We start from the raw sequence: 24819 nt of genomic DNA on the forward strand, positions 1-24819 counted from the left end.
TGATAAACATGCAGAAACAGGACTTCACACCAACACTGATAACCGTTTTTTGTTTTTTTTGGAAGCCCATTGGTTTTTGTTGGACCCTGCTGGACACACTGGACTTGGCTGAACTTGCTGGACCCTACTGAACTGGTTGACTACGCTGGACTTCTTGGACTGAACTTGTTAGATCTTGCTGGATTTATTTGACCTTGGTGAACTTTGGTGGGCCTGGCTGGGCCGTTTTGAATCTTATTGGATCTTGCTGGACTTTGCTGCATTTTGTTGAGACTTGTTGGCTTTCAGCTGAATAAAGTGGCCAGTGCTGGCTGGCTGGTGCCCATTGGGGTAGAAGGCAGGGAGATCAGCAACAGGTGGAGCAAGAGCAGGTGCCTGGAGGAGAGACAACAAATTACTGTTTAGTTTTGTCCCCATCCTCCTCCCTGCCGAGTTGCACAAGGCGATGTTGAGACTAAGGAGGAAAAAGGTGACACAGGCACAGGAAGACAAGCAGATGGTGGCTGATGAGACCAGGCTGAGTTTAGAGGGGCAGTGCCCCATTTGCCCCTCCTGGGCCACTGGCTAGTCTCCTCTGCAAGTAACAGAATTTAGGAACCTTTATATCTTATCTTGTTGGGATTTGAATGATACTAGAAATAATTAGATGGGTGTTTCTTCTCTTCTTACTTACTATGGAAAGTATACTTCAATGCCATGATCATACAAGAGCTAGTTTTGAACATGAACATGGGAACAGGATCTCGGCAAATCAATCACTACAAAAAAAGTGGAATTACTGTAGTTAAGAAATGTGATGCTAGTAACTCTTGAATAATAGTTTAATTTTTGATAGCTCACCAACCTTTAAAGAACTGTATTGGATGCCAATTTGCTACTGAGCCAAATTTTAAGGTCCTTTTGTTGACTTATACAGTTGTAAACAACTCAGGGCCTGGATATCTGAAGAAACCCCTGCCTTTATGTTAATATTTTATTGTGCAGCAATTTGCAATTGTTTTTATTAAAGATCGTGCATCTGTATATATGTGCACTGGCCTGGTATCATTTTGTAGGAAGGGCAGTAGAAATATTAAATTTCCACTGTCACATCTAGTTTGGCCCTTAGAAGATTATAAGCTTAGTTACAGACCAATTTACCTTTTTTCATATACTTTGATTACCTGGGGCCAAAGAAAAGTATGATGCCAATTTGCACATCGTACTGCGATGTAACACTGACAAGCTTAGAGCTGGAATTTTCTGTAGTAATTTCCCCTTCCTCTCCACTTTTCATTACATTAGGCTTAGCAACTGCTGAGAGAAAGCATCCCAGCCTAAATTGCTCCCCTGCCTTTATGAGCAGCTTGAGCTTCAGAAATTAACAAGTTGAACATGAACAGAAGCAAGTTGCTGTCAAAGGCATTGGGAGAAAGTCCTGTGAACCCTACTGAGGGCACAATGCTATACTGTACACAAGAACTTCCGGATTTCATAGAAGCTTTCCTTTACTAAAGCCAAAACTTGAGATTTGCAGCTGCCATTCATTTATTACATTAACCTCTTGCCCTTCCTTCTAAAAGAGCCCAGGATGCTATGGTTCCTGATGTCACAAGCTCATTGGTTCGATCAGCGCATTAGGTGGATGTTGTTCCCAGCCCAATCCCTGATCAGTTGCCACTGGTGCCATTTCCAGGGATGCTGTGGGTGGGCCTGTCTGTTGTTTCTGTCCCATTTTCATTTTATCTGGTTGTGTCTTTAACTTTCCCCCTGGCCATGCCAAAGCAGAGCAGCCACTGAATAGGACAGCATACTGCCACAGCCAACGTCTGAATCTCAGACAGATCTGCCGGGCTCCTAGTTCAACCTCCTATCACCCAAAGAATCCAGGCTCCTTTCTGTCCACTTCCACCGACTCATCTCCTTTTGTCGCACACGCACACTGTGTCCACAATCATTCTTAATGGTGCCGACATTTATTACAACCAAAGCTGAATGGCAAAAGAAGGTGTTGTGTGCCTTGGTGGAAACGGTTCCAAGAGGGGCAGTTTTCTTTCTTTCTTTTCCTATTTATTTGTTTGGTTTCACTTATTAAAAATTACAGTCATACCACAACACATTCCAACAGTTCAAGATTCCCACAAATCTCTCTGGACTTCCCACCTCCCTCTCTGTGGGTCCCACTGTCAAACCCTTTCTGCTGCATCTTTTATATTCATCCAGATTTTTGTAGCACCATTATATCCATAGTTATTGTTACATTACAAGTGTTATTACAATCCCGCTAACGATTTTAACTGTTTACAGTGGTCTCCAAGGTATGTTATACCCCCCCCCAATTCCTTATTAAAGTTTTGTTCTTCCTGGTTTCTGATTTTTCCAGTCATCTTTGCCATTTTGGCATAGTCCATCAACTTGATCTGCCATTCTGCTCTGGTAGGGACTTTGTCTTCTTTCCATCTCTGGGTTATCAACATCCACACAGCTGTTGTTGCGTACATGAACCGTCTTCTCTGGTCCTTTGGGATTTCAGCACCTACAATTCCTTATAAAAAAAGCCTCTGTGGTTTTTTTTGGAAAAAGTTATTTTAAACATTTCCCCCCCAATTCGTTATATATCATTTCCCAGAATGATTTTATTACCTTGCACATCCACCACATATGATAAAAGGTGCCTTCTTTTTCTTTAAATTTCCAACCAATATTTGTACCTTTCTTATACATTTTTGCTAACTTACTAGGAGTTAAATACCAACGGTACATCATTTTCATATAATTTTCTTTCAATGCATAACATGCTGTAAATTTCAGATCAGTTCTCCATAACTTCTTCCACGATGAAAGCTGAATATTATACGTCAGATCTCTCGCCCAGTGTATCATTGCTGATTTAACCTTTTCATCGTTTGTATACCATTCCAAAAGCAGTCTATAAGTTTTAGAAAGTAATTTTACAGTGTTGTCCAACAATTATTTTCTAAACCTTGAAGTTTCATTACTAAAACCCTTCCTTTTATCTATCTTTAAAAAATCATTTAATTGATGATATTGTAACCAGTCAGTTAATTAATCTCATATCCTCAAAATCCTTCAATTTCAACTAGTGTTCTGCTTCCATTAACAGGTCCATATATGTTGCCCAGTCATTTCTCATATTTACATTTTTAAAGGATATTGCTTCCAGTGGGGAAAGCCACCATGGCGTTTTCTGTTCTAGTAAATTATATTTCTCCCATACCACATAAACTGATTTTCTTACAAAAATGATTCAAGAATCCTTTATGCACTTTTCCCTTTTCATACCATAGACATGCATGCCAACCAAACCTATTATCATAACTCTCAAGGTCTAAAATATTACTATTTTTTCAAATTATCCATTCCCGAAGCCAGCACAGGCAGGATGCTTCATAATATAACCTTAAGTCTGGTAGTGAGAAGCCACCTCTTTATTTCGAATCTATTAATAATTTGTATTTTTTTATTGGCCAAGAATAAAATACAAGAGGGACGGTTTTCTGAGTCTATAATACATCCCGGAAACGCAGGGTCGTTCCTTCCATCTTGCGCTGGTAATCTGCGTCAAACTCTTCCCTTTGAGCCACTGTGAAATAATTCTTCCAGTCGCCAACTTCACCTGAAGAAATTCAGAAGCAGAAAGAGAGAGCTTCACCCTGTGACCACTTTGAAAGATGGCATCCTCTCTCCTAACATAGGGGGTTTCTGTGATAACTATTGCTTGCCTTTCTTTTTCTTTATAATTATAAAGGACCTTTATATTAACAAAGGTCCTCCTTTGGGTGTCCAGCACAGTGCATTTAGGTTTTGTACATATTACCCAGGTTGTACCTGAGCACATATATTGTATTACTCTACCTATGTGTATCTGTTCAGAAGTAAACTACATTGAGTTTGGTGAGACTTCCATGTAGATATATCTAAGATAGCAGCCTAAAGCTCTTAGGACAGCCTTTACCAAAGGTGCCATGGACTGTGAAGAAGCACCAACTCAGGGTGAAAAGGAGAAAAGGGCTAAGAGGAAGACACGCTTGGCAAACCCTCACCGGGATCAACTCCTACCCGGAAACCTATGTCCCCACTGTGGAAAGATGTGTGGATCCAGAACTGGCCTCCACAGTCACTTACGGACTCACTGTTAGGACCGTTTTCATGGAAGATAATCTTACTCGGCTACAAGTGATTGTCAAATAAGAAAGCACTTGGTGACTACACGCTTTGATTCCTTATAAAGTTAGCAAAATGCATTTCAGACCACTGGTACATTCTCTGGGCCCAGACTGTGTAAAAGATTACTCTCCCCAGTTAAATTTCACTCCACTTCCCAATTTCACCCTTCTTTGTGGGGGAAGGGGGAGCAAATGAACTTGTGTAGCCGGGAACAACATCTTTTGAGGTCTTAAAAGACTAGCGTCACTTACTCACCTTTCCTCATAAAGCTGCCTTTTGTCTTGTCAAAGATGGCATTGGGGACGGACTCATAATTTGTCATTGGGTTCTTCTTCATGGTCTGGAATGATGCGTGGTGGACAATCTTCTGAAGGGCGTCCTCAGGCAGATCAACCTCCAGGAAATCTTTCACACGACGGACCTCGCGAGCCAAGTCCTGGCGGAGACATACAGATGGGTGTGAATGGGAGTGAGGTCGCAACAGAGCAACTTGGTACTGCAACTTGCCTGTAAGCTCCAGAATGCCTTTGAGGTTCCTGAGAGTGCGGGAAGGAAACACTAACTGTCTGGCTGGTTCTTTTTCAAGAAGCAAAACCCAATGGTCTCTGGATCCCTTCCACATTTCTGCACTTGATAAATTTACTTTTGCATCACATGCCTCTCTGTTTCGAAAACACTTTTTTTCAAGTTGTGCGTCACACAGCCTTGACCTGGAGGCAGTAGTGTTACAATCTCACATTTCTGAGAGCAACCTGAGTGAGGAATGTGCCCTCTGCACATGCTGGGAGATTTGTATTACTTCCAGGGATGGGAGATCAATTTGGTTGAGTTTGCATTTTAGTGCAATTCTACCTAATTTGCGCTTCTTGAATCAATAAACGAACTGAAATGCAGCTCTGAAGTTCAGACTTCTCTGAATTTTGCAGGAAAGCGAGCCAACAAAAAAGGTGTACAAGAAATGCATATGTTAAGGGAAAGTATACATAAATGGCTCAGGACCGCAATACCTTAAGGACCGCCTCTTCCATGGACTCTGCATGCATCATCTGAGGCCCTTGTTTGCGTGCCTCCTCCACGTGAAGTCTGGAGGGTGGCAACATGAGACTGAGCCTTTGCTGTGGTGGCTCATCATTGGTGGAATGCTCTCAGTGGCGGAGCTTCATGCTCTGGCACCGGGGGGCGGGGCGGGGCAGGGCGGGGCGGGGCGGGGCAGAGAGCAGGTGGGGGCGAGGCTGGCGTGCGTCCCAGAGATGTGGCGTGCTGCCTGCGGGGACAGAGTGCAGGGGGGCAGCCGCAATGGCACCCGACTGGGATCGCGCTGCCAGGGGCGGTGTGCTCCCCCCTCCTCCTCTTCCTCCGCCAGTGAATGCTCTCCCCAGGGAAGTTCATTTGGAGCCTTCTTTATACAGGTGAAACTCGGAAAATTAGAATATTGTGGAAAAGTTCATTTATTTCAGTAATTCAACTTAAAAGGTGAAACTAATATATGAGATAGACTCATGACATGCAAAGCGAGATATGTCAAGCCTTTATTTGTTATAATTGTGATGTTTATGGTGTACAGCTGATGAAAACCCCAAATTAACAATCTCAGAAAATTTGAATATAAAATGAAATCAGCAAAACAAGGACTGCAAATAGAGCAATATTGGACCTCTGAGAAGTAGAAGCATGCACATGTACTCAGTAGTTGGTTTGGGCCTCTTTTGCATCAATTACTGCCTCAATGCGGTGTGGCATGGATGCTATCAGCCTGTGGCACTGTTGAGGTGTTATGGAAGACCAGGAAGCTTCAATAGCAGCCTTCAGCTCTTCTGCATTGCTCGGTCTCATGTCTCTCATCTTTCTCTTGGCAATGCCCCATAGATTCTCCATGTGGTTCAGGTCAGGTGGGTTTGCTGGCCAACCAAGCACAGTAATCCCATGGGCATTGATCCAGGTTTTGTTATTTTTGGCAGTGTGGGCAGGTGACAAAGTCCTACTGGAAAATGAAATCAGCATCCCCATAAAGCTCGTCTGCAGAAGGAAGCATGAAGTGCTCCAAAATCTCCTGGTAGACGGCTACATTGACCTTGGACTTAATGAAGCACAGTGGACCAACACCAGCTGATGACATGGCTCCCCAAATCAACACAGACTGTGGAAACTTCACATTGGACTTCAAGCATCTGGCATTGTGTGCCTCCCCATTCTTCCTCCAGACTCTGGGTCCTTGGTTTCCAAATGAGATGCAAAAGCTTCTCTCATCAGAAAAGAGATTTGGGGAGCCATGTCATCAGCTGGTTTGCATGTCATGAGTCTATCTCATATATTAGTTTCACCTTTTAAGTTGAATTACTGAAATAAATGAACTTTTCCACAATATTATAATCTTCCAAGTTTCACCTGTATATCTTTAGGCATCAGGTGATAACATTTCTCTTCAAGCAGGCCTTTGGCTGATTCATGTTCTACACCCACCTCTTTCATGTCCTCATAGAAGAGGTACAGGATACGGTGCTTTCCTTTCTCATCCCAGTAACACCGGACATGGTCATACCAAGAGCCCCAGGCAACTGAGAGACAAGGGAGATAAGATGTAACAAGTGTTAAGTCTGTCACCTAGTCAGAGGAATCAATTAATCCAATGCAATCCCACAGTAAGCTCCCATTCATGTGTACTCCGTACAGGGGTACCTATTTCCAGGTATGTAGCAGAGCTGGGAAACGGGTGGCCCTCCAGATGTTGGGGGACTCAGCTGCAGCCAGCATGACCAATGGCCAGGGACGATGGGAGGTAAAGGCTGCATTGTTCAGTTTTCCTGACATTCCCCTAACCTTTAATTTGCACGTTATATTAAAGGTTTCAAATGGCATTAAAGGCACTTCTAGAAATCTAGCTGGGTAAAGCACAAGATATTTGCTTCCGGAAAATAATCTGTTTGTAAGCCGGGAATCCTCTCGCAAACCCGAAAGTTTCTTACAGGAAAGGGGCTTTGTGCGAGACGGAAAATGGGTGCGGGCCAATGAAAAACCAAGGGAACCTGCTTTACATGAATCTATAAATTCCAGGAGTCCCTAGATATTTCCCCTCTAACTCAGTGGCCTTCAACTGCTGTGGGTTGTGGCAGCACCCTGATCTAAGGGGGATCGCAATGCTGTTGAGGTTCAAGGTGGGTCTCAGAAAATCCAGTTGCTGCTGTTCTGATTCATTGGACACCCCCTTCATCATGGAGAGGGAATCAGGGCATCGTCTGTACCCCACCCTCCCCATGCCCAACAAGTACTAATTATTCAAGATGAGCTCCTTCTCTTAGAACTGACGTTTGCCCTCCATGAATTTCTTAACATAGCCATCCCACGGCCCAGGGTCTGGCTGCGTCACGTTCATCTGGTCAAAGAAGAAGTAGGAGACCAGGTTGTCCTTGGCATTACGAGCAACATAGATTACCTGCAAGGGACCAGAAGGGAGAATGGTATGAGGTGGCATGGGGGCAGGATTGGGGGGTGGGTGGCAGAAAGGGATGAGGCAAGCAACACTTACTTTGCATTTCTTGTCCCAAAAGCTTTTAGGAACAAGCTGGAAGGGGAGGTGGGTTTTGATCACACGAGGAGATGGGGTATCTACCAGAATGCTGACCCCTAAGGAAGAATCAGAGAATGGGTTGGATGAGTTCGTTCATTGCCTGTGGGTTTTTTTTTTTTTTTACAAGCAGGGCTGCGTGCCTGGGATCTCTGGGCTCACCTGAAGGCACCGGGGGTGGAGAGCAAATTTCTAGAAATGGGATCCGGATGTACACAGGAGCTCGACGAGCTTTTTCCACATCGCCGCCGTTAAGTACCAGGTCAACAATCTCTTGAATCCATGTGGTACCTGAAAGCCCAGAGGAACAGTAAATATAGAGATCTACTAGAACCTAAAACCCCTTGGTGGATCTCACCTACAGAAGCATTAGCTGTGAAATAGAAAAACATGAAAGAAAATTGGGCAACATACAAAATGTTATTAGAGGAGAAAAATAATAAATTGGGATTTATTTCTTTTTAAAGTCCTCACAAAATTGAAGTTGGTGTGAATTTCTCCTAATACATAAACATACTTTGGCATGCAATTTTAACTAACATAAACATTTTTGCAGATTTCCCCAACTACAATGCATTTTGGGTATGTTATTTCCACTAATATTGGCATTTTGAGGTGAACTTTGCCCTAGCACAGGTGTTTTTCCACATGTTACTTGGTTGGAGACCTACATTGCAAAATTAGAAGAAGTGTGAATTTGGAAGTGAAATATACTTGGAGTCGAGTGTGGATTTCATGCTCTTTATTCAGCTCAGAGTAGCGAGGAATGAAAATTCCCCCGAAATGTCTGCTTTATATACATTATTCACACAATGGGCCCCACGTGATTGGCTAATTCTGGGATTCTCCTGTAGGCCAATCAGGTTGCGGATTCACTTCCACCCAGAGTTGGATTGGGTGGCTCCTGCAGCTGCATTCTGGATCCTATTGTTCTAGGACCAATCAGACTGCTGCATTTTGGGTCCTATTCAACTCAGTACATAACAGGAAAGCTTATGTTATCAGCTCCACAAGTGCTGTTGGGATACGATTTGGCCCAGACAGAGAAGGAAAAGTAGGGGACTATACCAAGGGAACCAGGGGTGGAGGAAGGGCATCTCCCCTTTCCACTCTGGCTCCAGCCATTCCAGAGGGGAAATAGGGATGCCAGCTCTTGCCTCCAACCCTTCAGTGGAGCAGAGTGTGTCTGTGGAAGCTGGGGAGAGCTTTTATAAGCCACGGGGAAAGGCTGAACAGGAGGAGGCAGCCTTGTTACCCACAACAGAGCTCATGCTCAGCATTCCTGCAAGGCAAGAGAGTCTTACGAGTGTGTGCGTCACACCTCAACTTTTAAAACTTGGCGGGAGGAGTGGGGAAGCTTGTTGGGACATATTTGTTGCTCAGCCCATTTTGGAACTCCCTGCCCTGCTGCGAATTCCCAGCTCCAGAGGAGTGCTGCATCTGAATAAAGATTTCTTTAAATAAGTAAGAGCCTCAGTCTGTTTTTGGGGAGCAGGGGCCAGGACAAGGTGACTGTGTTTTGCTTCACCTATTGTTTCCAAAAGTGCTGACTAGGCAGGTATGCCTTGAATGTGAACCGCATGGACTTTCTCCCTCATCCATAGTTCAAACAAATGCAAAAGCATTTGCCCACATTGCCACCCCTTCTAACTGTATAACTCTCTCTAACTACTGGCCATGCTAGTTTGACCTGTCCAACAGCATCTGCAGGGCCACAGCCTTGGTTCACTATCCCTGCTGTTGTCCCCCTCATGCCTCTGTTACATTTTCTTTGAGCAGGTACAAAAAAACTAAGCAACAACATGTCTGCTACTTGTTTGTTCCACTTATTTAATATCCTTCTCCTCAGTCCTCCAACACTCTTGCAGTAACTTAAAATATAAATAAATGCTATACACATTGCACAATGAAACCAATTTTGGAAAAACAACAACAACTTAAGCATATGTTTATGAAATAATGTACCTTCCTTTCGGAAAGAACATGTTTACTTTTTGGTGCTTTTAAAGCCATTTCCTCTGCCAAGACACATATTTATGTAACTCCCTAAGGTGAGAGACAATTCAGCAACCCTACAGCAAAACAATCACATGAAACCAACCTAAGGAAATAAACCTCAATTTCTGCTTCTTTTCTCCTGATTTATTGGGCCCATCGCATTTCTTCACCAGAGCAGCAGTCACCAGGATGGGCAAATCTATCAATTTTGGTTTCTCTCCATTTCTTATCTTTCCAGTCTTCCAGTTCCCCACATTTCCATGTTTGCCCTGTTGTTGTCATTTTAAAGTCACCATGAAAGTTCACCAGCATTTTAGTATGAAATTCCTCCATGTTTTTGTATAGAATTTTGCCTAAACATGCACGTTTTTGCATAGCAATTTCTCCCAGAACAATGCATTTTTCTATGCTGTTTTCACTCACATGTGCATTTTGATGCATATTTTACCTCTAGTATATTAATTTTTGTACACATCAGCTGGCTGGATAATTCTCTTCCAAAATTTGCCAAATACAGTAGGTTGGTTCAGCTTTAAAGGTGATCGGAATATAATTTCTCCCTAACAGTTACTCCTTATTTCCAGGATAACAGGAGAACTTTGAGGGTGCTTTGAGGTTTGTCTCCTTGGTCTTCCCCCACCCCACCCGTTTTCTTGGAGGGGGGCACCTGCGATTGCTAAGGCCCTCCTCCTTCTGTTTTTCCTCCTGCAGTCGTACACCCCGCCTGCTCCCCTCTCTGATGTCTCACCTGCTTTGGGGTAAGTTGAGATAAGCAAGTCATCTGGCCGTGCCTGGAAGTTTTCAATTGGAGCCCATTGTTGAGCAATGGGCTCCATCAGGGGGATCCCATGGACCAGCTCCAGCGGAAACCTCCGGAAGACATCCCTGTGCTTGTGCAAGAAGTCGTTGTAGTCTGTTTGGTTGGCCATGGTCCGAGGCGCAAGGGTTGTGTAGCCCTTCACAAAGAAAGCAGCAGCCTCCTGGGTGTTATTCTCTAAGAGGGTTCTCCACTTCCACTCCACAACTGTGTTTCTCTTCCTCCTTCCAGGCACAGTTGCTTACCAGCCTGTTTTATTTCATCACTCTTATGCAATCTAAAGGGCAACAGGCGAGTTCCTCATTCAGGAAAGTCCAACCCCAGGAAACAGCGTTGATTTTATCATTTCAATCCAGCCCATTGTTTTACCAGCCAACAGAATGGCTGAAGGGGGTGGATGGGTGGAGTATAGGCAGACTGAATACTATGCTTTTTCTTCCAGAACCTCCAATTTGTTCATTTTGTCCGCTGTTTGCCTAGATCTCAAGATTCCTCTGCAAGTAATCCAAGAATCTTGGCTTCTTCTACCCTCAGCCTGAAAGGCCTCTTTTCCTCTCGCAGGAAATCCAGACCTCACACAAGTTCTTTCAAAACACAACTAAACTCTTCCCATTGCCTGGTGGAGGGATTTTATCGGAGTCATTGGCTTTCCTGTGTTGAAATTCTTTGGCTCAGCACCAGAGTGTGTAAAAAAACAACAACTAAGAGATAATAGCAAGTAATAGCTAGTGGAGGAACGACATAAGAGCCCCTCTGGGTATATAAATAACAAATATATAGGTTGTTGTGTTTATATAGTAGATGTGTTTGTCAGTGAGGGAAAACTCCAAAATCCACAGTTGAGTAATCATCTTTACTGGGACCAAGGAAAACATAACAAATTAGCATGCGAGTTCTGCAGAATTCATTCACAGGCGTAGTATCTGAGCGGTCCACATTAGCAAAGTGGCTGGGATAATGCAGACAGAGTCAAGAGGGAAAATAAATAGATCAAATTTACTGAGGAGAACAGATCCAGGTGAACATATCCTGGTCTCAAAAACAAATCAAGAGGCAATAGAGGCCCCAGTGTTACTCTGTCAGGCCTAGAGAACGAACCCTGGGATCTTGTACACGGCAGTCAGAAAGTCCACAAGTTCCACCTCCCATCTTCACGTTGGGAAATATTTCCTGGGTTAAAATTATTGTGTCAGCGGTGCAAGAGACCTGCCAGAAAAGAAAACATCGCGCCGCCTGTCTAGAATACTCAAAGTCACAGATCTTTGTGTGCAATTCTGTGCACACTTACTTGGGAATATGCGTTATTGATCTGGAGCATCGGGATGTATATTTCCATAGAGATGTGAACATTTAAAGCATGGGCGTAGCGGGGGGTGGGCAGGGGGAAGCTGCCCCCCCATAAAGTAAATAAATAGAAATACTTAACCAACAGCTTAGTTCTACTCCCCCTAACATAAATCCTGGCTATGCCCATGATTTAAAGGAATTTCGAGGACACCCTCGAAATATGTCTCCTTCTGTCCCTTTCACGGTTCAGTAAAAAGTATACTCAGTGAATAGTTTCAAAACAGAAGGGACAAGGCTCAATTTCGCGTGGGGTACCAAACCCTTGAAAGGCATGAAAGTCAGGAGGTCCGTGATCTTGCCCTTTCTCAAATACGACTAGAAAGACGCTCTGCACATATCTCAGAAGAACTCTCAACAGAGCCGATTCCGAACGCCCGGTTCGAGCGCGACCCCTAGTGGACATTTGTGTCCAATGCAACCCTCAGAGTCCCGTCATTCCCCGGCTTCCCTGTGCTGTCAATCAAGAGGACCGAACGCGCCCCCTTCGACCTGCTCCACCCCAACGTGGCCGGCCTTCGCTCCGGCTCGCCCGCGCGGGCGAAGCCCAAGTGAGGGCGGAAGTGGCGTCGTCGCGGGCAGGTGCGGGCGAGCGGGCGCTAGAGTGAGGGCGGAAGTGGCGTCAATGGCCGGGGTAGGGGGGAAGAGGAAGAAAAGGGCTGGTGCATTTGGCGTGCGGGGTGCCGGAGGGACGGGAGGATGGTGCTGATCAAAGAGTTGTGAGTACTGGGAGGGGTGGGGGGGGCGCCAGCGTGGGTGGTGCAGGGCATGGGAAGGGTTAACCAGGCAGTGGGGAGGGGGCTTTCCTAAAAATGGGTGGGCGATAGACAAGGGACGCGTCTACATATGGCTGCCCCTTTCTACGGCTCTTCCTTCTGTATTTTGCTGGGGGGTTTTAGAGCGCCTAATAATGTGCGCTGGGTGAGATCTGATATTTTGGATGAATGGGGCCTTTTGTTTCTGCACTGTAACGGGCGGCGCTTTCTCATATTCTTCTGAAAAGCAGAAGTGGGGGGTCGCCTTGGCCCATTCGGCTTACCCTGCCAGGAGGTTTCTCGCGCGCACAGTCCTAGAATCCATCTGGGGTCCCTGACCCGGCATGTTTTCCCGACAGGAGGCGGCCTGGCTGCCTCCACACTTGGCTTCCTTTATAGTTTATACCGTTATTCTCCATTTCGATGTATTTTTTCCCCCCTCTTCCCCACCCTCCACCCATGTTTTTTCACCAAAGCTCAATAGAATAATCAGTGAGGGAGGAGAACAAATGAGAAGTGCCATCCTCGGATCCCCGAATCCGTCATAATTTTTGTGCACTTCTGGGCTCACTTTCTTTAAACTAAGGCCTGTTGATTTCCAGGAACTTATTTCAGAGGAAACACGAAATGTTTGCAGTTTCAGAGTGTTACCGCAAATCACGCTGAGCACTGTTTCAGGGGAAGTTGGCAGCAGCAGATTTATCTTTGTTAAAACTGGCTGAGGCATGCGCTGGAGGAGAATTGTAGGAGAAAAGACCTTGGGGTGGGGAGATGACAGTCCAACTTATTTCATCTGGCACATACAATAACATTGCCTCAAGGGGTGCAGCACACTTCCAGGGAGAAAGCCCTTTTTAATTCAGTAAGGCTTACTTCTGTATAGGCCTGTTTAGGATTGCACTGTGAGTTTAGGAAGGTTCTCTGAGCATATTCGTGTGCTCTTCCTCAGGGCAAAGAAGACAATCTGCTTTGTGTTTCGATTTCAGCGAAACTTCTGCGACACCTTTAAAGCACATCTCCCCCGCCTCCCTGGGATTCTGGGCACTGTAGTTTACCACTCAGAGTTGCAATTCCCAACAGCGTTCAATGGACTACAGTTCCCATAGTTTTTTGAAGGGAACGTGTGTTTCTAATGGTACTTTAAAGGTATACCATGTACACAGCCTTCAAATTTTGAGATACCAGGGTCTTGCATATGTATGTTATTGCAATGTGCTATATATGTGCTCACCTTAGCAGACTGTTTGGAAATTGCAGCAAGTGTTCAGTGTGCTGCCAAACTGATAATAGGCACCAGAGAACAAGTACCTATTACTCTCATTTGCCCCAGCTGCAGTGGCTCCCAATGGGTTCCTGAGACCAATTCAAAGTTCTGATTTTAGCCTAGAAAGCTTCTCCAATACCTAACAGAATGCCTTTGCCAACACATGCCCTGTGGTTGTCATCAGAGGCTTTCCTCTTCCTCCAGGAAAGGTCCTGTGATTGGCCACAAGGGAAAGGACATTTTGGCTTCTCTCTCCTCCCACCCCATCTATGGATTGGTCTCCCCGGTGAGGCCCACCTGGTGTCAAGTTTAATACCTTTTTGGCACCGGGTAAGGTCTTCCTCAACTTCCAGGCCTCTGGTGGTATTTGATAGACTTGCTTATTAATTCAGTGTTACTGTTTTAAAGCTGCATTTTACGTTATGGCTTCTTCTTTGGTATTTCTAAATTTTTGTACACTTTGATATATCATATTGTAAGTTGTTTTAAGACTAATTTTAGTGGCAGTTTTCTAGAAACTTAATAATAATAATAATAATAATAATAATAATAGTTCAGATGCAACAGTAGTGCTTTATAAATGGTCTTGGTTGAACGGTCTATTAAATACATTCCAGGGTGAATAAAGTGTGTATGTGCTTTTTATCTGGTGCATGTGGCAGTGGAGTGTGAGGGCTTGGGCACTGGAGGATTCCCTCTCTAACTCTTGTTTCTCTTTCCTCTCCCCCTGCCCCCCACCATGCTGCTTTTATCTCCATCCTCCAAAACCAGCCGGGTTGTGCTGCCTTGCTCCGTAGAGGAGGTAAGTGCCATTTACATGCTGTGGTATTAGGAAGTGTGCAACCTTGCTGACCCCCTAGTTAATCAATGGGAGGGGGGGAATAATGGGTTGGCATAAATCAGCAGAAAGTTTGGGGTGCTTTTCTTCCTGTTTTTCAGAGGTGGGGCCAGAACCAAAAACCAAAAGGGCATTGCCCTTTTCTGTCTCTCTTTCTGGCTCCCTGTTCTTTCCCTCTCCACCCAGCAGTAATTGGGGCAGGCAGGCCTTGCCAAATGACTCCTATGGCCTTCCTTGTCCCCAAGACCTGTGCCCTATTTGAAGGCCAATGGGGCAGGAGTATTTCTCCTTCTCTTTCCCAGTGTTTGGAATGAGCTTAACAGACTTCATCAAATTAGTTCAAAAGTCTCTAAACTACATCTGAAAGTAGTTTCCAGAATTGCCAAGTGATCAAAACTTGAATTAAATTTGTTTTGGCTTAGAACTTTGAATGATTTCTAGTTCTATCTTCAAGTTCGTTCTCTCATCTGTGCTTTTCACTCTATAGACTCTCATCTTAAGTTTATTTTATACTTTTATTTTATACTTCAGCACAGGAGCATTTTGAATACAGAAAAAAATTCTTGAGGATCATTTGGATCAACTTGGAACTGTGACCTGAAGGCAACTACTTTGTTTTGTAAAGGGACAAATTTGAACTGGGATGAGTTCCTTTTGGGACATGTCGAACTTGAATCTCCTGTTTAAAATGCCCATTTCCAACCTCTGCTCTTTCCCTCTTCAGTATCAGGTGGGGCAGTTATTCTCTGTTGCTGAAGCCAGCAAGAACAACACTGGCGGCGGCGAAGGGATTGAGGTGCTAAAAAATGAACCTTACGAGTGTGAAGGGGAACGGGGGCAGTTCACCCACAAGATCTACCACCTCCAGAGGTAAGGTCCTTCCTGGGCACGGGCATCCAAAGGCATGGGCTTCCTCTGATGCCCTGTTTTTCTCTCTCTTGCAGCAAAGTTCCTGGATTCATTAAGATGTTCGCCCCTGAGGGGTCCCTAGTTGTTCACGAGAGAGCCTGGAATGCCTATCCCTATTGTCGAACGGGTGAGCCGGGGAGAGGGATGGGAGAAGGGGCTATGTCTGTAACTGGGACTCCCTAGGTCAGGGTTTCCCAAACTTGGGCCTCCAGCTGTTTTGGGACTACAACCAATGGGCATACTAGTTTGAGGTGATGGGAGTTGTAGTCCCAAAACAGCTGGAGACCCATGTTTGCGAAACCCTGTCCTACCTAGATGCTTTAGTAGGAGAACAAATTTGTCTGGAGTGTTCTCATTTTTTTCAAACTCTTGAACGATCCTTTTGAACAATGGCTGAGTGGCAAAAATCCAGGGGTTGTTTGGCAGAGATTCTGGAAGTGCTGTACACTCCATTCATCACTGCTCTTCTTAAGCTGAGAATATAACCTAGAAATGCACCCAGCAGACTCCTACAACAAGCAGCCTATTGGGAAACCCTTTTCTTACATTACTGCTCTTCTCATTGACACAGGCCAGAGGAACCTCAAGTTTCCACAGAACAGAGTTTGAATAAATATTCATTTTGAGCAAGTGCTGGGGAAGTTTTCATAGGCCAAGGGCCACATTCTCATTTGGGCAACTTTCTTTGGACAGTGTTGGGTGTGTCCTGAGGCAAAAGTGGGAGAACCAACAAATGCAAATTTTACATTTGTACAGTTGGTTTCTACACAAACTCGCACGCCCTGTCCAGTCCAGTAAGAAACATTATCAGAGTTCAGGGACAGTCAAAACTGGTGTGGGAAACCTTTGGCCCTCTAGATTTTGCTAAACTACAATTCCCATCATCCCTGGTTTTGGCCCTGTTTGCTGGGGCTGATGGGAGTTGCAGTTCAGCAACAACTGGAGGACCATAGCTTCTCCACACTTTGTCTAACCTGCTGGATATATTGGGCTAAAACTGTCCTGTGTGATTTGGGTTACATATATGGCAAGTGTGGCTAGAGAAGACTTACATCAAGCTGATTAGGGAAGGTTTTTAGTTTCATTATCCTGCACTAACATGTTCTGTCTTTCTCTTCTTTCTTGTGGTCCCTTCTGCTGCAGTTATTACGGTAAGTGACTTGGGGAAGGGACATCTGTGGGTGGGCAGGCAGTGCTTCTCAGTGAACCCCAACTCCCTCAGATTCTCTGGGTACATCTGTGTCCTCGCCTATCTCCAGTAAGCTATGGCACACCTCCTACCCCATGAAGTCCACTTCTCATGAGTCACACACCCACATCCCAGAATGTCACAGAGCATTCTGGGTAATATGTCTGCTCAAGTCATGTGTGGCTTTAGGTCTGGCTGTGCTCTTGTTACCACAAAGTATTCTGGGTAACCATTCTTCTCTCCTCCCCACCCTTTCCTTTTCGGACAGAATGAATATATGAAGGATGATTTCTTCATCAAAATTGAAACCTGGCACAAACCAGATTTAGGTGACCAAGACAATGTAAGTGACGGGAATGAAACACCACGTTTTATCCACAGAACAGGGTGCCCAAATCCTGCTGAATTGTACTCTCTCTTAATAGAAAGACCATGGGCACAGATGCACTGTTTTATTATTAAGGGTGGGAAAATAGTATTTGATTAACCAACATTTTTTCTTTCTGCACAAAGAAAATACTTTGTATCCGGAATAGTTGTTGTTGTTGTTTATGTCACTTATGAGTTGCTTCCTGTGAGGTATCTTGAAGTGATTTACAATACAGTGGCATATATAAAATAGCTGCATATGTAAAAACAACTGAATACAAAACAAACACAAAAAATAAACATAAAAATGCTTTTAAAATAACACCACATACAGGAAATCAGTTCAGATCCAGGACAGATACCAGCTGGGATAAATAATTTAGACTTTGTTAAGGTTCCATTGCATATATAATAAGAAATAAAGCACTTATTCTTGCAAAGATCTTGAAAGCACTTTAGAGGAGACTGTATGGAACAGAAACATGCTTTATCATTAGCTATTGGATGCAGTTTGGGGTTACAGAGGTCTTTTTCTCTTCTAAATGACTGAAATATTTGGCAGTATTGAGGGATGCAGTCTTAAGGTATTAAACTTTCTGTGATTTTTATTGATGCAAATATGGGTTATGTATGTTGTTATTATTTAATTTCTATACAGTCATGAGAAAATTGAATTCTGTATGAAGACATAACAATCATCTGTTTTTAGCAAGTCTTAAAATTAGGTAAATACAACCTCAGGTGAAGAACACATGACATATTACTCTGTGTCATGATTCATTTAGCAAAATAAAGCCACAATGGAGTAGCCATGTGTGCAAAACTAAGTACACCTTAGGATTCAATAGCTTTTAGAACCACATCTCGCAGCAAGAACTTGAAGTAATCATTTTCTGTATGACTATATCAATCTCTCACATCGTTGTGGAGGAGGTTTGGCCAACTCTACTTTACAATTTTGCTTGAGTTCTTTGGGGTTTGCTGGCATTTGTTTATGCTCGGCTCTCTCAAGGTCCCACCCAAATCTTGTGTGTTTTGATGTAAAATACATTATTATTATTAAATTGAACACATTGATTGCCTAACACTCGTTGTCTTTAGGCCAGTACAAAGCATATATCATAATATGGAAGCATATTAAAAAGTCAACAAAGCCCAATCAAACTTTCAGTGCTGGCGACTCCCATTTTTGTTTCGGGTGAGAACATAAAAACTCTTCTCTCTGCAGGTCCACAGCCTCGATGCGGAAACTTGGAAAGATGTTGAGGTGGTCCATATAGATGTCGCTGATCGGACGCAAGTGTCAGATGACGTAAGAGGCAACCTTGGTTTTTGTCTGGCAGTTGGAAGACTGTTTGGCAAAGGTTAACATGACACAGAAGGCAGGGGAATTCTGGGAGGGAAGGCGCCCTTCCAGCCGACTGCTTTTGATAGGAAAGAAGGATCACTTTGTGGCTCTAGAGTGTGAAAGCCGTGAGCACAAAGGGAATCTTTTTGATTATTGTAGCATCTGCAAACACCCTACTTGGAACCATTTGTTCTTTTGAATTGCTCTAGATTGGGAGAGCTCAGGAGAACAGTACCCCAGCAATTCTAGGCTACAGCTATCCTGCCCACCACTACCTGGCCTGAGGGGCCTTCATTTCCACACACAACTCGCTCCTCTTCCTTCTCCCTCCTTTATCCCCCCAACATTGACAGAGAAAGGAAGTTATATCTGGCCAGGCTCCACATTGTGATCTCATTTGTTCCTGCTGGCCCATAGCCTACAGAAGGGATGAAAGGAGATCTCCCAATCTGAGTGAGGAGAGGCCCCTGAGTGGAGAGCTTGTCTCTGAGCATATGCTGAGCACTTTCTCTTCGCCTCCAAGTGACTAGTCTATTCTTTTTGAGGATGTACCTTCACCTTAGAGTGAAGGTAACAGTACTGGTGGCGACGGCTGGTACCACTAAAACCACATTGTGGCTCAACTTTTTGCATTGCTTGTAGTATCCAAAACAGTACCCTTTTGCTTTCAGGTCTGGCTCTTGGGTTTTAGATGCTACCAGGCCCTGTTTTTGTCTCAAGAGGAATCTGCCCTTTCTGACTGCTTTTCTACCTGCTGAACAAAGATCTTCATGGCATTTACCCAGCTCTGCTCCCCTGTATCTCATGCTGCTAACATTCTCATCTCTGCTCTCTTATATTTCAGGATTACAAGCCAGATGAAGACCCGGCTCTTTTCAAATCACTGAAGACAGGCAGAGGGCCTCTTGGTCCTGACTGGAAGGTACATCCAATCCCCTGTCTCGTAATTTGTTTCCAGACGCCTCATGGGATGCAATTCATAAATGAAATAATAGATAAACGCATGATAGTAAAACTTGCGAAGCAGCCCGTAAGTGTGTCCTGCTCCCTCCCATCCATACAATCTCGGGCCTCTTCGTTGTTCTGAAGACAGGCTTTGGGCGGTGGTAGTGGGGTCTGCTGGTTTCATCTTAGCAAAGCAAAATGTGTGCTTGCTGTGGCACCTGACCCAAAAGATGGAGCCTTCTCCGTGACCTTTTAGTCATGGCAGGAAGAGAGAAAGCAAGTGTTGCAGTGGTCACTGGGTGCACGAACCGGCTGCAGGATTTTTTGGAGCGAGGCTGGGTCTTCTCAAAACTGAAAGGTGCTGCACCCAGCACATTCTATAAATGCTGCCATGGCTGGGGCTGTGAGAGACATAAACAGCAGTCACTCCATGCCCTTACCCATGTGGAATTAACACCCATCTTGATTCTACAGCCTGAAGAATCAGCTGCAGAATGGCATTTGTAGGAACTCTGGAGAACAAGGGGAGGGGCGAAACTTACAATAATCAGGGCAAAGGCGTCTGTATTGCTGTCTGTTCTATTGCGTTTTAAATACATTGCAAGCCGCCTCGAGAACTTTGGTTAGTAGGCATGGTGTAAATACTTCTAAATGAAATATAAAAAGGGGGTAAATCTCTTTTTCATCCCTGCAAATCCCCCTCAGATGTTTCACCTATAAGAGAAATCTCCACAAGTTTGCTTTGAAACTTCAGCGGCAACTCCAGGCCTAATCTTTCTGGCTTCTTCCTTTCTCCCCCTTCCCCTTTCCCCCTATCTCCCGTCCATTAGCGGGAACTAGCCAACAATGAAGATTGCCCCCACATGTGTGCCTACAAACTTGTGAGTGTGAAGTTCCGCTGGTGGGGTCTTCAGGGCCGAGTGGAAAAATTTATCCAAAAGGTAAGAACAGGCTGAGGCTACTGGCTCTGATCTGCATTGGAGCTTGCTTGGATAGTAACAGATGGCAGAGCAATATTAGCAAATGGGATTTGAGACTTTCTCCAGCGTTGTTGAGGTTTTTTTTAGGGGCGGGAAGAGGTGGGGTTAAAAAAACCCATCTTGAGCTTGCTCTGCAGAATGCAGCCCAGGGACTATTCCCCTCAAAGAGAGCGTGTAGATTATTATCCCCACTTCAAGGTCTCTCGCATTTTTGTCATCCTGTTTTCTTGAAGCCTTTTTCTCTTCCTACAGCAAGAAAGACGCCTCTTTACCAACTTCCATAGGCAGCTATTTTGCTGGTTGGACAAGTGGGTGGATTTAACCATGGCTGACATTCGACGGATGGAGGAGGAGACACAGAGGGAGCTTGATGAGGTATTTTGGGGCAGAGGACCAGGTTTGCGGGTGCAAGGGGCACTTGGTTTGGGTTGTGAGAGCTTCCCTTACTTTTGTGCTTGAACTCTTGTGGGTGGAAGGCCAGAAGTACAGTGGTACCTCGGGTTACATATGCTTCAGGTTACAGGCGCTTCAGGTTACAGACTCCGCTAACCCAGAAATAGTACCTCGGGTTAAGAACTTTGCTTCAGGATGAGAACAGAAATCGTGAGGCAGCAGCGTGAGGCCCCATTACCTAAAGTGGTACCTCAGGTTAAGAACAGTTTCAGGTTAAGGACGGACCTCCGGAACGAACTAAGTACGTAACCAGAGGTACCACAGTACAACGTTCCCTGTCACTGGGTCTGAAAGGATGGCTTTGCCCATACAAGCCTGATCTCTGAGATCATTTACGGGTGGCCTGCTTCAGATGCCATTGTTGTCGGAGAGTAAGGCGGATGGGGTCCAGCAGCCAGGCCTTTTCTTTTCATGGCTTCCTTATTGTGAAACTCCCTTCCCAAAAAGGCCTTACATGGCCAGCTCAGTTCCCACTTGTAGAGGCTTAGTTAAAACCCTTTCCTGTTTGTTTTCCCGCAGCTAGCCTTGAGGCTTTGTTGATTTCAATGAGCCGAGCTGCTACGCAGATCTGCCAGGCAGGATTTTTTAAAAAATTGCTGCCACTGTTCTGTTGAGTGATGATCGGTACTCCTGTTTTACATTTGCGGTCCCTATGGCACACTTGTTGTAGTAGGTGCAGATGCTCTGACAAGAGGAGGAGTTTCCAACTAGGGCCATAGGTTTTATTTAGTCGATGTGGTTTTGATCCACTAATATAGAAGCGGGAAACCCTGATTCGAATCCTGAAACGTGAAAATTGCCAATGGCGGACCCCATCTTGGGAGAGGCATTCCCTCTTCAGTCTCTCACAGGAGGGGACTTCCAAGACATATGCCATCTAAAACTTATAGATATCTATGCACCCTATACATATGCCATCTAAAATCAGGTATACTTTTTTCCCTTCTTCAAAAGTGTTTAGTCATATGCAAGTTTATGTAGATTCAGTTGTTTTAAAACTCAGTTGATCTGCTTAAGGGTGAGAGAAGCTTTGGCCCTTCATATGTTCCTGAACTACAACTCCCATCAGCCCCTGCAACCATACCAGTGGTGAGGAATGATGGGAGTTGTAGTTCAGCAGCAAATGGAGCACCAAAAGTTCCCCACAGAGGCACGAAGATTTCCACAATTGGGTGACAGTCCTATATGATATTAATGTGGAAGAAGATAGTTTGGTAGGCATGGGTTTTTTCCACTGCTGTGAGAGACGCGCTGCAAAAATCCCCTCTTTTTAAAATTTTTAACTGTTAATGTGCTTACCATTGTTTCCTCAATTTGTAGTTTTTTTAATGTGTGTAAATGTATAGTTACATAAATACGTTATGCTTCTGTAAACATATTTTATATATTTGTAAATATCTACCTTTCTATTTTTTGATGATTAAAACCTTTTTCTATACAACTTTTACAAAATATATAGGAGTCCTGCCCTTATTTGAATCTGTTCCTCCTTAAAAGAAAAGGGAGGAAAAACTGGTACATACAAGTGTTTTGTTTATAGATAGATCCTATTTTGCACTTTGGGATTAAATGTGGTTCCTGTCTTGCCCAGAGAGTATTAAATATGCTTTGAACCCTCAAACCCTATAATGTTTGGTAATATGCTGATGCATTTAAATGCAATTGTAATTGATTATTGATTTTTTAAAAAAAACTTTTTAAATTTATTGGCAAATCTCTCTGGCAAGGCCATGTGGAAGTAAACACGAGCCAGTACTACCACCATGTAAGACTGGGAAGTTACCCAGCTGCTGAAGGATCTTGTTTTGTTGCAGATACGCCAGAAGGGCACTGTGAGAGGAATGACTGCAGGGGACGAATGAGCGCCCCCTACTGCCTGGGCCGAGAAGTAACAAGGTAGAAGAAATTGGAGAGTGGAAAGCTTTACATAGTTATGGGTGGAAACTCTGGGTGAGGGTGGGAGGAGACAGTGATCATATCTTGTCCTCATCAAGCCATGATATGCATGTGCCTATGCCCCCCCCCCCAGCCAATTTGTGGCATGAGAAAACAAGCCTGGGTGCCTCTGCTTAACCAAAGTTTCCCGTATTGTCAAAACTTGGGAGATACAGTTACCACGTTTGGAACAAGCAACGATATTAAGGCAACTTACATCTATGGTTTTAATATATGGGTTTGTTTTGGAGCTGGTAACCACCGTTTCCTGGATCTGATGAAACCAGAAACTATGGTCAACTAGAGACTTTCTGGTTTGTTTGCTCCTGCCACGCAGAGAAGGCCAACTTGTCTTTTTAAAGAACATTAAATAAGAAAAGGAAAGCTTGTTGCTTTTTGCTGCTAATACTTCCTTTTGGTCTCCTTTCTATCCCAGGTGCAGTGCCCTTTCTGACCTGAGATTGGACCTCTCTTCGTGGGACTCCGCTCTCCCTCCCCTTGCCACCTTGGGAGGGGAAGATGGGTCCCCGTTCTTCTCCGTCCTTCTGGTCCGAAAATACTGTATTCAAAACTGCCCCTGCTTCTGCCGGCACGGGAAACCCCAGGAAACTGCCCTTTACTTCTTACTGATCATGGATTAATAGGTGCCCCCCTCCCTCACCACAAGTGGGGCCTTAAAAGGGGGAGGCAAGGACCTTCCAGGGTGGGGTAGGGATGTCTCTCTTATTTTTGCCCTGCAGGAGCAGGGCTGCATGACTATTAATAAGATTAACCTTAACCTTATTTGAAATTGTATTGGGGTGGGGAGGGGCTTTCTATAGGCCAAAGGGAAAGGAAGATCAGGAAAGCTTAAATGGGGGTGGGGAGGAAGCAAAGGAGTGAAACTATAAGGAGCATCATTTTCGCCTTCACTGTGGATTTAAAATTGTCTTTCGGAGAGGCATGGAAGCGCTGCTTCAGCACCACATTCATCTCCTGGGATTGTGGGGAACAATGACCGCAGCAGTTTCACTCTCGGTTCTTCCCGTGCCATATGGTGGAGTTAAAACGTGCCACTAAACTGACTCGTTTGTTTTAGGCAGCAAAGTTCACCTGCCCTGTTTTCCAAAGAAGGCCACACGTGGCTAAAATTTTCAGGGTCTGTTTCTTGACCCGTCATTTCCTCCTTTTTAATGGCACTGAACTCTACTCCTAGGTTGTTGGTTTGTTTTTATTTTAATCTTCTTTTCCCTGTCCCTCGTTTCCCAGTTGTGTTGGTGGGGGAAGGGCATGTAATTTCCCCCCACTTGGGAGGGTCACTCAGAAACATTTCAGCTGCCCCTTTGGGTCTTAAGTGAGGGGGAAGTGGAGGCATTTAAGGCCCAATAGTGCATTACTAAGGATCTGAACAGTATTTTTTTTAAGCAAGAAAAACACTGAAATCTTTTTTTAAAAAAGTAAAACAATAAATAAACTTGAAGTTGAGTTCTTGTCCTGTTTCCTTGTTGTGGGGTGGGTGGGAGGCACAGGGAGGGTTAGTGGCTGCTGTGGCTCATTTGAGTACCTCATAGAGGAGGGTGCGATCTTGCAAGTCCAACCCTATGTCAGTGGAGGAAATTTGCTGATTGGATAACTTAGTTACCTGGCTTCTGCTTAATAAAAAACAACAGCAAGAACACCTCTAGCCATGGGAATACCCACCTCCTCCTCAGGCAGCCTGCTCACACTCACAAACAGCTCATACCGTCAGGAAGTTATTCTTAAATGTTCCATCGAAAACCTGCTTGTCCTTAGACCCTGTAGTTCAGAGCCTTCCCTCTGCAGCAGCACAGAATAAATGTTCCCCATATGCGGCCACTTTTTCAGGAGCTGAATAAGATGGCTACTTTTTCACCTGTTAATCAACTTTTCTCCAGGTTAAACATACCCAACTTCCTCAAAGGTTTTGGTCTCCTATTTTGTTCCTT

The 24819-nt window shown here is 44.5% G+C and overlaps 2 protein-coding genes and 1 long non-coding RNA gene across 3 annotated transcripts; 2 read left to right on the forward strand and 1 right to left on the reverse strand.

Annotated features, from left to right (window-relative positions):
- The first annotated feature begins 52 nt into the window (after positions 1–52).
- LOC310663501 lies at positions 53–1513 on the forward strand. The gene is made up of 2 exons (XR_014504514.1): positions 53–576; positions 1285–1513. It is a non-coding gene; the product is annotated as an uncharacterized lncRNA (long non-coding RNA).
- A 514-nt stretch (positions 1514–2027) lies between these two features.
- LOC310663499 (sulfotransferase 1B1-like) lies at positions 2028–11160 on the reverse strand. Its single transcript, XM_083411396.1, has 7 exons — positions 10476–11160; positions 7892–8020; positions 7691–7788; positions 7471–7597; positions 6628–6722; positions 4423–4603; positions 2028–3616 (listed from the first exon to the last, which is right to left on the reverse strand). The coding sequence occupies exons 1-7, from the start codon at positions 10654–10656 to the stop codon at positions 3504–3506; spliced, it is 924 nt and encodes a 307-aa protein (XP_083267522.1). The 5' UTR covers positions 10657–11160; the 3' UTR covers positions 2028–3503.
- A 1319-nt stretch (positions 11161–12479) lies between these two features.
- Positions 12480–24337, forward strand: LOC310662588 (phosphatidylinositol transfer protein beta isoform-like). The gene is made up of 12 exons (XM_083409527.1): positions 12480–12607; positions 14679–14709; positions 15470–15615; positions 15690–15831; positions 16734–16805; positions 17112–17186; positions 18441–18524; positions 19405–19482; positions 20336–20446; positions 20738–20860; positions 22753–22834; positions 23310–24337. The coding sequence occupies exons 1-11, from the start codon at positions 12588–12590 to the stop codon at positions 22798–22800; spliced, it is 930 nt and encodes a 309-aa protein (XP_083265653.1). The 5' UTR covers positions 12480–12587; the 3' UTR covers positions 22801–22834; positions 23310–24337.
- The last annotated feature ends 482 nt before the right edge of the window (positions 24338–24819 follow it).

The sequence above is a fragment of the Podarcis tiliguerta genome (genome assembly GCF_965153285.1).
Source record: "Podarcis tiliguerta genome assembly, chromosome: 13".
Lineage (NCBI taxonomy): Eukaryota > Metazoa > Chordata > Lepidosauria > Squamata > Lacertidae > Podarcis > Podarcis tiliguerta.

Excerpts from the sequence above, each read along its gene's own strand:
- LOC310663499 (XM_083411396.1), bottom strand. The coding sequence starts at position 10,656 with ATGGCCAACCAAACAGACTACAACGACTTCTTGCACAAGCACAGGGAT. Across the intron at positions 6,723-7,470 it reads GAAATTCATGGAGGGCAAAC|TTGCCTGGGGCTCTTGGTAT; the intron begins GTCAGTTCTAAG and ends CTTGTCTCTCAG. Across the intron at positions 4,604-6,627 it reads TCTATGAGGACATGAAAGAG|GACTTGGCTCGCGAGGTCCG; the intron begins GTGGGTGTAGAA and ends TGTCTCCGCCAG.
- LOC310662588 (XM_083409527.1), top strand. The coding sequence starts at position 12,588 with ATGGTGCTGATCAAAGAGTT. Across the intron at positions 15,616-15,689 it reads AAGATCTACCACCTCCAGAG|CAAAGTTCCTGGATTCATTA; the intron begins GTAAGGTCCTTC and ends TCTCTCTTGCAG. Across the intron at positions 18,525-19,404 it reads GGACGCAAGTGTCAGATGAC|GATTACAAGCCAGATGAAGA; the intron begins GTAAGAGGCAAC and ends CTTATATTTCAG.